Source organism: Lampetra planeri, chromosome 12 (genome assembly GCF_965212315.1).
Source record: "Lampetra planeri chromosome 12, kcLamPlan1.2.h2, whole genome shotgun sequence".
In the NCBI taxonomy this organism is placed as follows: domain Eukaryota; kingdom Metazoa; phylum Chordata; class Hyperoartia; order Petromyzontiformes; family Petromyzontidae; genus Lampetra; species Lampetra planeri.
In genome coordinates this window covers 3,011,995-3,025,176 of record NC_136118.1, presented here as the reverse complement: position 1 = coordinate 3,025,176, position 13,182 = coordinate 3,011,995, and the positions used below count along the sequence as shown (strand labels likewise).

At 55.0% G+C, this 13,182-nt stretch overlaps 1 protein-coding gene across 1 annotated transcript in view; it reads left to right on the top strand.

Annotated features, from left to right (window-relative positions):
* LOC144721522 (F-box only protein 41-like) overlaps positions 1-13,182 on the top strand; it is a 67,031-nt gene that overhangs the window by 3,030 nt on the left and 50,819 nt on the right. Inside the window, exons 2-5 of the mRNA XM_078599195.1 lie at positions 4,986-5,089; positions 5,637-5,771; positions 7,431-8,077; positions 12,134-12,579. Of these exons, the coding sequence (XP_078455321.1) occupies positions 7,601-8,077; positions 12,134-12,579 (923 nt within the window). The 5' untranslated portion in view covers positions 4,986-5,089; positions 5,637-5,771; positions 7,431-7,600. The remainder of the gene's footprint in view (positions 1-4,985; positions 5,090-5,636; positions 5,772-7,430; positions 8,078-12,133; positions 12,580-13,182) is intronic.

Here is a 13,182-nt window from a genome sequence, read left to right as displayed (position 1 = left end):
GAGGGTTGGGGTGGGGGTTGGGGTGAGGGTTGGGGTGAGGGTTGGGGTGAGGGTTGGGGTGCGGGTTGGGGTGAGGGATGGGGTGAGGGTTGGGGTGAGGGTTGGGGTGAGGGTTGGGGTGAGGGATGGGGTGAGGGTTGGAGTGAGGGTTGGGGTGAGGGTGGGGGTGAGGGTGGGGGTGAGGGTTGGGTGAGGGTTGGGGTGAGGGTTGGGGTGAGGGTTGGGGTGAGGGTGGGGTTGAGGGTGGGGGTGAGGGTTGGGTGAGGGTTGGGGTGAGGGTTGGGGTGAGGGTTGGGGCGAGGGTTGGGGTGAGGGTTGGGGTGAGGGTTGGGGTGAGGGTTGAGTGAGGGTTGGGGTGAGGGTTGGGGTGACGGTTGGGGTGAGGGTTGGAGTGAGGGTTGGGGTGAGGGTTGGGGTGAGGGCTGGGTGAGCGTTGGGGTTGGGTGAGGGTTGGGGTGAGGGTTGGAGTGAGGGTTGGGGTGAGGGTTGGGGTGAGGGTGGGGGTGAGGGTTGGGTGAGGGTGGGGGTGAGGGTGGGGGTGAGGGTTGGGGTGAGGGATGGGGTGAGGGTTGGAGTGAGGGTGGGGGTGAGGGTGGGGGTGAGGGTTGGGTGAGGGTTAGGGTGAGGGTTGGGGTGAGGGTTGGGGTGAGGGTGGGGGTGAGGGTGGGGGTGAGGGTTGGGTGAGGGTTGGGGTGAGGGTTGGGGTGAGGGTTGGGGCGAGGGTTGGGGTGAGGGTTGGGGTGAGGGTTGAGTGAGGGTTGGGGTGAGGGTTGGGGTGACGGTTGGGGTGAGGGTTGGAGTGAGGGTTGGGGTGAGGGTTGGGGTGAGGGCTGGGTGAGCGTTGGGGTTGGGTGAGGGTTGGGGTGAGGGTTGGAGTGAGGGTTGGGGTGAGGGTTGGGGTGAGGGTTGGGGTGAGGGCTGGGTGAGCGTTGGGGTTGGGTGAGGGTTGGGGTGAGGGTTGGAGTTGGGTGAGAGTTGGGTGAGGGTTGGGTGAGGGTTAGAGGCTGCACGGAGCGATTTGAGGAGGTGGCTGTGTGAGTGTGAGGAGGTTGTGATTGCGATGCGGTGAATTGACGTGGGAAGTTCTCTGATGAGGTGGTGTCTGTTGAGGATGTGCCAGTGCTCGCGCATGACGCTATTGAGAATGCTGATAAGGTCTACGTGGTTGTGATGATGTGGCTGTGAGTACGAGGAGGTGGCTGTGGGTCTGAGGAGTGCGATGAGGTGACCTATATCCGGAGGAGGCTATGGTAGTGACACAAAGTCAAAGATCCCCCGATTACCTTCGCATACTTGGGAGCAAGTGCTGTTAGCGAGCACCTATGAAGGCCGGCAAGGCACACGAAGGGGGTGGGTGGCCAGCACCACGCCCGGCCACCTTTGTCTCCCTTGTGGCGATGTTTACACATCGCACCAGGTACTCATTTGAGGCTGAGTCGACCTATGGTAGGACACAACACACACGCGCGCGCGCCAGCACCTTCACAGTGGTGATTTGAGGTCAGAGAGGACGAAGCCGCGTGACTCATCACTCACGAACGGCCTGCCGGGGATTCCTCTCGGCGCGTTCGTCGCTGACAATTCGTTACCATCAGCAATAGCTGACGAGAGCTGGAGCTCCCCGGGGCGGCGCTCCGGAAAATGATTCCCCCCCCCCGCCCCTCCCCCCCTGCCCCTCCCCCCCCCCGGCCACCTTCCGTGGCGGGTCGTGGAGTCTGGGCGCTTTGGTGGTTGTGGAGGGAGTTGAAAATATTCCATGAGAAATGTAGCTCTGATGATCATAATAATAATTATATTTTAACAATTATTATCATCATCGTCATCATGACCCACTCCACTTATGCATCTTCTATCTTAAGAAGTAGGCAGGGCCAAGTCACTTGTTTGGTGAACGTGCTTGTGATGCCAAGGGGAGACCCGGGAAATGTAACAAAAAATAAAATAATAAAAGCGATCATCCCGTATGGGTCAAGAGACGCCGCCGCCACCGCCGCGGCTGCTGCGCCCCGCGGTGTTATTATCAAACCGATCACGTCCAGCGTTGGACGTGGGGGGTTCTGCAGGAAAAGTCCCGCTCGCAATTGCGCAAGGTTGGGTGAGTCAATGCATTGCATCGGCGAGCCTCGTCAACATCGACATCGGCAGCAGCAGCAGCAAGAAATCATAATGAGAAAGCGGTGTTTATAATCGGCAGCATCAGCAATAGCACCATCAGCAGCAGCAGCACCATAGCAGCATATGTATAACCAACCATATTATCAGCATCGGCATAATCACAGTATCATTACCATTCGCAATATCATGAGCAGTATCGTCATCACCAGGGCAACAGCATTAATATCAGCATCATCCATATCAGCATCAGCATCATTAGCAGCATCAGCAGTAGCATCAATAGTATCGTCAGTCGCAACATCATCAGCAGCAGCAGCATTGGAAGCATCGTCATCAGCAGTATCGGCAGTAGCAGCATAATCAGTAGCAGCAGTAGCAGCAGCAGCATCATCAGCATCATCATCAGCAGCATCATCATCAGCAGCAGTAGCAGCAGCAGCATCATCATCAGCAGCAGCATCATCAGCATTATCAGCATCATCAGCAGCAGCAGTCGACAGGTGTGTGGCGACCCGGGCGCGGGGTCAAAGGAATCCGTGACCTCTCTCGTGGGGAACAAAGGTCAGAAGGTCGCGAGCCGGGCGAGTCACGGCGCAGGGAGGCTGGAATGTGAGAGTCTGCGGGGAGCGGCGCGCCACGCACGCTGCGTGACTGACGGGCGCTTTTGTGTGTTGCCTAATCACGGTGTGTGCGTGTGTGTGTGGGTGTGCGCGCCCCTGCCTTGGGATATGTCTCTGTGTGTACGTGCACGTGCCGGTCTTCGTCGGCGCTCGCTAACAGCACTTGCCCCAACAGTCCGTTAAGGCTATAGGGGGATCTTTGTCTTTGTGGTGCTCGCCAACAGCACTTGCCCCTACAGTCTGTTAAGGCTATACGGGGGATCTTTGTCTTTGTGGTGCTCGCCAACAGCACTTGCCCCTACAGTCTGTTAAGGCTATACTGGGGATCTTTGTCTCTGTGCTGCTCGCTAACAGCACTTGCCCCAACAGTTTGTTAAGGCTATACGGGGGGTCTTTGTCTTTGTGGTGCTCGCCAACAGCACTTGCCCCAACAGTCCGTTAAGGCTATACGGGGGATCTTTGTCTCTGTGGTGCTCGCTAACAGCACTTGCCCCAACAGTCCGTTAAGGCTATACGGGGGATCTTTGTCTTTGTGGTGCTCGCCAACAGCACTTGCCCCTACAGTCTGTTAAGGCTATACGGGGGATCTTTGTCTTTGTGGTGCTCGCCAACAGCACTTGCCCATACAGTCTGTTAAGTCTATACGGGGGATCTTTGTCTTTGTGGTGCTCGCCAACAGCACTTGCCCCTACAGTCTGTTAAGGCTATACGGGGGATCTTTGTCTCTGTGCTGCTCGCTAACAGAACTTGCCCCAACAGTCTGTTAAGGCTATACGGGGGATCTTTGTCTTTGTGGTGCTCGCCAACAGCACTTGCCCCTACAGTCTGTTAAGGCTATACGGGGGATCTTTGTCTCTGTGCTGCTCGCTAACAGAACTTGCCCCAACAGTCTGTTAAGGCTATACGGGGGATCTTTGTCTTTGTGGTGCTCGCCAACAGCACTTGCCCCTACAGTCTGTTAAGGCTATACGGGGGATCTTTGTCTCTGTGGTGCTCGCTAACAGCACTTGCCCCAACAGTCTGTTAAGGCTATACAGGGGATCTTTGTCTTTGTGGTGCTCGCTAACAGCACTTGCCCCTACAGTCTGTTAAGGCTATACGGGGGATCTTTGTCTTTGTGGTGCTCGCCAACAGCACTTGCCCCTACAGTCTGTTAAGTCTATACGGGGGATCTTTGTCTTTGTGGTGCTCGCCAACAGCACTTGCCCCTACAGTCTGTTAAGGCTATACGGGGGATCTTTGTCTCTGTGGTGCTCGCTAACAGCACTTGCCCCTACAGTCTGTTAAGGCTATACGGGGGATCTTTGTCTCTGTGCTGCTCGCTAACAGCACTTGCCCCAACAGTCCGTTAAGGCTATACGGGGGATCTTTGTCTCTGTGGTGCTCGCTAACAGCACTTGCCCCAACAGTCTGTTAAGGCTATACGGGGGATCTTTGTCTTTGTGGTGCTCGCCAACGGCACTTGCCCCAACAGTCTGTTAAGGGCTTAACGGGGGATTTTTTTTAAATTTGTAGCTTTGTGTGTCTGTGAGCATTGTTTTTTTTTAATTTTTCTTGTGTTGGGGTTAGGGTTTAGTAACGCAATGGCAAACATACACGTTGTTACTAACACACACATTGTCGCAGTGTAACACAATTACGTGTGCAGTGTGTGTGTTAGTGTATACTACGGTAATTGTGTTTTCCTGCTAAATAAGTTTGGAGAATGGATTGGAATAATAAAAATGTAATGTGTATATAGAACTAAAGTCTAGGCCATATATACACGCACCACACACACACACGCAATTATATTTATAATACCGTTAGGATGCATTGAATAACGGGAGCTTGTTAAAAATGACAACAATAATGCAACAATTAGGATTTTTTTTTAGATAATGTACTCATTTTGCAAATCCACTGAGCCGTTGTGTGACGACGCTTCAGGCTGCTCGGTGAAGACTGCTCAAGAGGAGATGTCGGGGTGGGGTGTGGAGGGGCGGGGGGGGGAGGGTCCAGTCCCGGTTCAAAGTTCAACATATCACTTACCACTGATGCTAGCCGTGAACTCAGGTGACCGGATTCATCGTGTAACTGCTCAGTTATGACCTGCTTAATGATCTGATTTGCGCAGGAAACTCAGCACATCAATAGCCACACTGGTGTGTGGGCCTCCTTAAACGGGGCATACAAAACATTCCACGGGCGATGTTTTGGTCAATGGCCAATGCAGCATCGCCGAACAACGTGCTCTTTTTTGTTTTACAGGAAAGCTTCACCGAGTCATGCATGGGAACTGGACTCGCTTCGAGCAGGGGACCGGCTGGGACGTCTGACCCTTTACCCTCGAGGCTTAAGGGGCAGGGCTACAGGTAGGGTTGGCCCAAACGTCAGTTCTGTTGTGTCTAATACATAAACGCTTGTCACGAAGTTGGAATCTTGCCTGCTTTTTGTTGTTGTTCCAAGTCAGGTTAGTATACCCGTATGTGGACGATTGTTACCGACTGACCGCTGTGAATTGTGGCGATGTTTGTCGTAACGGGGTTACGGGAGTAAAAATTTGCCGTTAAAAATATCGTCGACAATTAGAAAAACTAATTTTAAGCCCAAAACATTGGAATTTGGGCCACTATAAATTATGGCTCAAAGGTCGATGAGCTTCACTGATTGGGCAATCCCAGCCTGAAGAAAGTTAGACTCTGGTCCTTCTTCATAGCAGAGGAGCTATGAAGGAAATGCCATCACTCCATCATCCATCGCGTCTTCCTTCGGTACAACGCCATTGACGAGTGTGCACCACTCCCAGTATCGCAATTGTGTTTTTTTTTCTCAGCTTCAAATCAAGTTTCTCTCTATTACTCCCAACCGCACCGTTACCCTCCCCCCACCCCCGAACCCACCCCCACCGACCCCTTCCAGCCCCCTCCCTCGTCCCCTCGTCTAGACTCCAAGCCTTCACCTGCCAGTCAGAGGGGGTCCTTGTGAGCAATGATGTGAGACGTTGAGTCACGTCCCGTGAGCTCGCACTGCCAGCAGCCCCGGGGCTTGGAGAAGGTACAAATGAACTTTGGCTCTCGCCTTGAGTTGTCTTTGTCTGGCTCGTTTTTTGGAGGTGTGGGGGCTCGGGATAACGCGTTGACTCACACGCGCTCTCACTCGCTTGCACTGATAGGAGCGCAGTGAGTTGGCTACGGTGATGAATGCGTCGTAAAAACTTGTATTGCTGTGAAATACGTCGTTAAGTAATTCACAATTAATAATATAAATATTGCTCGATAATATTAATATTTAGTATTGAAACAATAACACGTAGCATTTCGCGGTCAATATGAATCATAATTGATAGTTGGGTCAGATTGCCACGTCAGAATCAGAATCTTTATTTATACTGGAGGAATCCAATAAGCTATGAAGATCTTTATCGCAGATGTCCAGTAGGGGCAGGTAAGAACAATTCTGTCTGGGTCAGCGACCCAAACAATGTTCCTACATCTGGCACACCACATCCGGCACACAGTAACCAATATACCGAGGGGCGGGTCAGAAAGTTGCAACAACAAAACAAAAACACGATGGGAGTGCAAAGTATAGGAAAGGTAAACAAATCACAATTTTGTTTTTATTTCACCAGGTACGGCCCACTGAGCAATTAGCTTATTTTTACACGCTCTCTTTGAACTCACTCTGTCTGTTGTTGTTGTCGTTGTTGTATCCTAAAATCTTGTAACTCAATTTTAACCCACTTCCCAACGTGGTATCGACTGCAAACTTGGTATACTTATGTCATACTGATGACAATACTATATTCTATCATAAAAATAAAAACAAATATATATTTTAACATTCTTTTTTATGTTATATTTCGGCTTGGGTCTAATTGTCCACGCTCAACTGACGTTGGCTGTAATAGGCCACGGTCCCTTACGTTGTGGCAAGCCTCGGGGCCACTTCCTGGAGTCGTGGAGTTGAGCCATTACTAGTACATTTCTTAAAAGCGTGTTTAAAAAAAAGTTGATCGAAATATTACTTTTCAGACGCGACCTGTCCATACATTATAGCTCAATGAAGTGACTTATGTGGAAATTTATAGCAGCCAAATAATCAAAATAATCTAAACGTGTGTTGTATGCCCTCCTCCACCCGATGCAGCCAGTTATTACAATTGTCACGTGATTCAAACGTGGCAACTTATTATCACTGAAGCACACCGCAAGTAACAGTGGAGAGCGATCCACACACACTTAACACTTGGGAACGGGCATTTCACTGGTAAGTACAATAAGCATCATTAGTTAGTTGCCAGAATTCGGATATAGTTCTGTGATATCTCCTTTAGCAGACCATTCCCTTACGCGGGGTGACGCGGTGCTGTGGTGCGCGAGTTGTGACCGGGTTCTCTGTCTGCCGGTGGCGGGATACCAGGAATGCAATCGGGATGACATTGGGGAGAAAACTAAAGAAACATTTATAAAGTAAAAAGAAAACCCCTGTGAAAACGCAAACCATCATATTAAACCAAATTTCCATAAGACTGTGCGACTACATTTAAGCATCCACGTACAAATAAATGTAGATATCCAACCGTGCTAATCGGAGGTGCAGGGAAAGCACAACAAAACTAAACACGAAAGAGCAGTTCTCAAGAAATGAGTTTGCAATCGAGATTTACAAGTGCATAATCGCACGTTAATATTCCGTGCCATCCTGAACCAGGTCCCACTCACTCTCACTCGACTTGGCAGCGCCACCAACCCTGGACGACGACAACGACAACGTCGTGGTGGTCGTCGCACTCACCACCGAGTGAGCGCCCGCCTCCTCGACCATCCCAACCGCCGTCGGCCTCCTCTGCCCTGGCCCGCCGGCCCGGTGCTCCGTCCCCCATGTCGGGGCAGCTGCCCTACCGCTGCCCCCGCTGCGGTGACCACAAGCGCTTCCGCAGCCTGTCCTCGCTGCGCGCACACCTCGAGTACAGCCACACGTACGAGACGCTCTACGTCCTCTCCAAGTCGTGCCGCGTGCCGGGCGGCCTGGGCCTCACCGGGGCGGGCCGAGCCGCGTCGGCCATAGCGGCCGGCGGCGCGGCCTCCCGCGGCGGCGGCGGCGGAGGAGGCGGCGTAGGAGGAGGAGGCCGCGGGCCGCTGGCCTTGGCGACCGGAGGAGGGGCGGCCTCGTCGTACGAGCGCGGCGCCGCCGCCGCCGGCGCCGAGCTGGCGGGCCGCAGGGCGGGCCGGCTGGGAGGGGACGCGCGCCTCTGGGTGGAGGGGCCCGTGCGCAAGGTGGGGCCCGCGACGGAGACCGGCGAGATGCTCTGCGAGGTGCTGGTGCGACGGCCCACGCGCCACGCGTGGTACAGCGACGTGAGTGGAGCTTGCGCGTGCGTGCGTCTATATCATGGGGAGCGGTAGTGTAGCGGTTACCGCGCTGCACGATGAATCTGGCGACCCGGGTTTGATTGCAGCTCACGGCCAGCACCAGTGACGATTATCTGAACTGGTCTTGGGCCTCTTCTAGGTCGACTCAGCCTCAATTGAGTACCTGGTGCGGTGTGTAAACATCGCCACTAGGGAGACAAAGGCGGCCGGGTGTGGTGCTGGCCACCCACCCCTTAATGTGCGGTGCCAGCCTCCGTAGGTGCTCGCTAACAGCACTTGCCCCAACAGTCTGTGAAAGCTACACGGGGGATATTTGTCATTGTGCGTCTGTATCAGGGGTGTCCAAACCTTCTGACCCTAACAGACACCCGGACCAACATCATGAAATGGCCGAGAGCTCTGCTGAAGCGCCCCGGGGGGCACTCACGTTTGGCCCTAGTTGCCAGGCCCGAGTGTTCCTGGTGGTCCGCAGACGCTAACACGGCTCGGGGAGGCCTTCATCCAGCAGTGTAATTGAAAAGTGGCGTTATCATTTTACAACCAGGGAATTCCTCAAAGAGAGAAGCTTTCCTGATGAAAGAAAAAGAAGGCACAGGGTTACGATTCGGAAATTAGTTGTTGCTCAAAGCGTGAATTTTCTCGTGCAAAGTGAATCTTGTTGAAAATTGAGCCATGAGCACCCAGCAGTGAGACCCCGCAGTGCGGGCTACAGGCCGCGCTGTTGAAGGCTCGCGCACTGTGCACATCCCAGGGTGGCGTCTCCACAGGCCACCCTGGCCCCAGGGCACTGGGGTGGCCTATGGAAACGCCACCCTGCGCCGCGGCTTAATGTCTCACCTAATATTCTCCTGGTTACCGGTCGCCCGAAAAAAGCACGTGGCGAGTAGCTGCAGTCATACCGAGAGGTATACTGGATGCGGTGTGCCGGATGTGGCGTGCTAGGATGTAGGAACATTGTGTTTGGGTCGCTGACCCAGACAGAATCGTTCTTACGCGCCCCTAGCAGGCATCTGTGAAAAATATCTTTATAGCTCATCTGATTCCTCCAGTATAAACACATATTTTGATTCTAAATTTGAGAATGAGCTAAAATGAAGTCCTGCCTGGCACAGAACCAATGGTGTGTCCTCCAGCCTCGCAGCATTACACCCCCCCCCACCACCTCCATAATATTCACCAGTTACTCTGTCCACTCAACCTGCCGCACATCCCAAACCGATCCTAACCCTAACAACTGTCACCAAATTCCTCACTCTAAACATGGCCTTCAACCGCAAAACCGTGCAGCCTCTCTGCACGAGCTCCCCTCCTGCCGTAGCCAAGTCCACTTCACCGGGGCGCCATCGGCCCAGCCCTCTCGCCCCCAACCACGACTCTCGCAAGCACTAACCCCGACCCTCCTCTTGGCGGTGGGGGGGTGGGGACTAGGGGTCGGCACGGTTTGAACCGACTCAAACTGGTTTCAAATTGAGCAAGCCAAACCAAACCAAACCAGCGACGACTGAACCAAACCAAACCAAAACCAAACCAAACTAAGCTAAACCAAACCTCTTGAGTTGGCTTGAACCGAAAAGATGCGCGGCAAACAATATTCGCATTCAATACAAATATCAAGTGTATTAATCGCTAATTTCTACGCAGGCTTTCTTCATATTGAGATTCACTAGCAAGTACTGGACGACGATGTCGTCCACAGCCATCTCCTCAAGCTTGGCACGCCCAATGTCCTTGAACGCAGTGTGGTAGTTCAATGGCAGTGAAACCCCAACACTAGGCAACATCCGCGCCCACGAGCGCACACACATCTCGGCCTTGAACGTGCACTTGTGCAGGTTTGGTCGGTCGAGAAAGGAGCGCTTGGCGGCCGAGTTTGCTCTCTCGGAGGGCACGGACGACGCCGGGATAGGCAAATAGTCGAGGGCCACGCGTCGTAGGCGCGGGTACTTGCCGCCGTACAGCTTCCACCACTCGACGACGTCCATGCTCAGGTCCTGAGTCGGCTCAAGCAGGAAGCGGTCGACCTCGGAGGCGGCGCCGTCGTGAGCGTTGGGCGCGTAGACCATGTCAAAGAGGATGTTAATGCCGCCACGCGGCGCCGCCTTCGGCGCCGCGTCCGTCGTCAACGCTGGGTAGCGCTGGTTGAGAATGTCCGTCATCATGTCCTTGATATTGCTGTACTCGGTGCTCGAGGCCGCGGGCTTGGGGTGGCGCAGGTCGAGAAAGCGGGCGACGCGGCTTGGTTCGGACGAGAGAAGGTCGCTGTACTTGACCATGTAGTCGGAGATGGTCACGGTGGCCGAGCTCACGACCACATGAGGACTCGGGCGGTGGGTCATGCAGTGGCTCAAGAGAGCCTCCTGCGCCGTGATGGCGTTCGAGATGGTGCAGTACTCCTCGGCGCCCATGGCATCGGAGATGGCCGCCGGCTTCTCCAAGAACTGGCAGAGCAGCGCCGCCTGCTCCCACTGCTCGTCCGACAAGCCGGCCTGGCTCCGCGACCAGCCGGGCTCAAGGCAGATGGCGTCGATCACTTGGCGCTGCCTTAGCGACGCCGTGAGCATCACGTACGTGCTACCCCAACGTGTGACCACGTCGAGGCAAGGCGGCTGCAGCGGGCACTTGAGGTAGTGCCGCGCGAGCGACGTGTAGGCCGCCCTCTTCGTCTTGCTCTTGCGGATAGCGCCGAGCGTCGCGCGGAGGCTGCGCAGCAGTGTCTCGAACGCGCCGAATGAGGCCTTGACGCCGAGGTTGACGCAGTGCGCGATGCACCGCAAGCAGCACGTCGAGCGCAGGTTGCTCCCCTCGAGGAGCGTGAGGGACTTGGCGGATGCGACGGCGTCAGAACCGCTGTCGGTGACGACGGCGAGCAGGCGCGGCCACACGCCAAAGTCGTCGAGCAGCTCGTGCAGGCGCTGCGCCATGCGCTTGCCCACGCCTTCGCCCGGGGCCACCCAAAAGAAGTCAATGATGCAGTTGCACATGGAGAACGACGCCGGGTCCATCCAGTGGAGGGTGACCGAGAAGAAGCCGGTCATGGCGTCGTTTGTCCAACCGTCGTAGGTCAAGGAGACGCAAGAGCCAAAAGTAGTAAAGTACTGTAGCACGAGTAGCTTGAGGACGACATACATCTCGAGCATGCGGCGCTTGACCGTGCGCTCAGACTTGGGCTCGTAACCCGGGGCAGCTCGTTGAAGAAGAGTCGTAAAGGGATCCGATGTTACGTGTTTATGGCCTAGACCACTCGTCGCGATGTACTCGGCGACAAAGCTGTCCATGGCCTTGCTCGCGTGCGCTGACATGGGCGTGGCCATCTTGGACTGCACGAGCAAACCCTTCCCCGTCGGCGGCGACGTGACGACCGTGGGCGACTCGGGGTCGATGATCCCATGGGTCTTGAGATGCTTGATACGGGTGCCCGAGGAGGTGGAGCCCGCGTACTGGAGGGTGCAGATCTTGCAGGTCCGGCTCTGCACGTCGCCCGCGGCCTGGCTCGTCTCAAAGTACTCGTCGTGCCACAGCGCTCGGGACACACGGGCCTTCTTGGGCTTGGGCTGCGTCGCGGTCTGCAGCGCTGCGGCGCCGAGGGTGCGCATGAGGCTCTGCCGCGTGTCGCCGCGCGTGGCGTCCGGGCTCTCACGTTCGCTCGCCATCGGCTCCTCGTCGCTACCGGCGTGTTTGGTCTCTTCCACGTCGTGGATGAGATACCTTGTGATGCTGGAGCCGCCGGGGATGGCGCCGTCTTGAGCCGCTCGAGCCATGGAGATGCAATTGCAAAGTGAATTCGCAGGCAAAGGCAACTACAGCATGTTCTTTCGTGTCGCCTTTACAACCAACCAAACTAGTTTGAGCCGGTTCCACCCTGTCCGAGCCAAACCGAGTCGGTTTTCGTAGCCCCAAACCAAACCGAACCAGTTCAAACAGAGCCAAACCAAACCGATTTGGTTCGGTTCAAACCGCGGTTTGGTGGTTTGAGCCAAACCGTGCCGACCCCTAGTGGGGACCCCCCGTCACGATTACCCCCCCCCCCGCCCCCCCCCACAGCCGCCGGAGAAGCACTACCGCGCGGCGGCGCGCCTACGACCGCTTGCGGCGCCGCCCCCGCCCGGACGAGACGACGGCCGTAAGCGCGAGAGCGGCGGCGGTGGCGGCGGCCGCGGCGACGGCACGGGAGGAGAGGAGGAAGAGGAGAACGAGGATGAGGAGGAGGAGGAGGACGATGACGACCGGGACGAGGACGAGGCGGCAAGCGAGTCGTCGGGAGGCCGGGGGCCGGCGGTCCGCACGTGCCGGCTGGAGGCCGAGCTGGTGCGGCAGGCGGCCGACCTGGGCGAGGCGCAGGCGCGCTCGCGGCAGCTGGGCCGCGAGAAGGAGGAGCTGGCACGGCGTGTGGAGGAGCTGTCTCGCCAGGTGGACGCCAGCGCCGGGATGATCGCCGCGCTGCGCCAGGAGCTGCTGCGCAAGGAGAGGGAGCTGCACAGCAAGGAGCAGTGAGTGGTCGCGCAGTGACATGCTGAATATGTGTGTCTGTGTGATCGAGCAGCGATCGAGCAGTGATCGCGCAGTGACATGCTGAATATGTGTTTTTGTGTGATTGAGCATTGATTGAGCAGTGATCGCGCAGTGACATTCTGAATATGTGTGTTTGTGTGATTGAGCAGTGATTGAGCAGTGATCGAGCAGTGACATGCTGAATATGTGTTTTTTTGTGATTGAGCAGCGATCGAGCTCACCGCACTGATTCTTTGCATTGTCGTAATTCTAGTTCAACATTCAATTCAAGAATCAGTTCATTTTCGTGTCTCATATTTTCCATCCCGCTTTTTTTGTTTGTCATTTTTATTTCTCATTTCCACAGTTTTGCTTGTTCCATTGCTCTAAATGTAACATTTCCATATCCTTAGAATTTAATTGGGATAAATGATAATCAATGATTGATCCTCACTCATGATGTGTCTCATGCCTAAATAATCAATTTCAATCTCATTCGACGATATCACCACATGATGAATGTTCAATGCCATTCATTCTTGACAAGCCTGGGCACGTCTGTTTAATTGTAAAATGACGGTCATTTTGCAATAATAACAGCG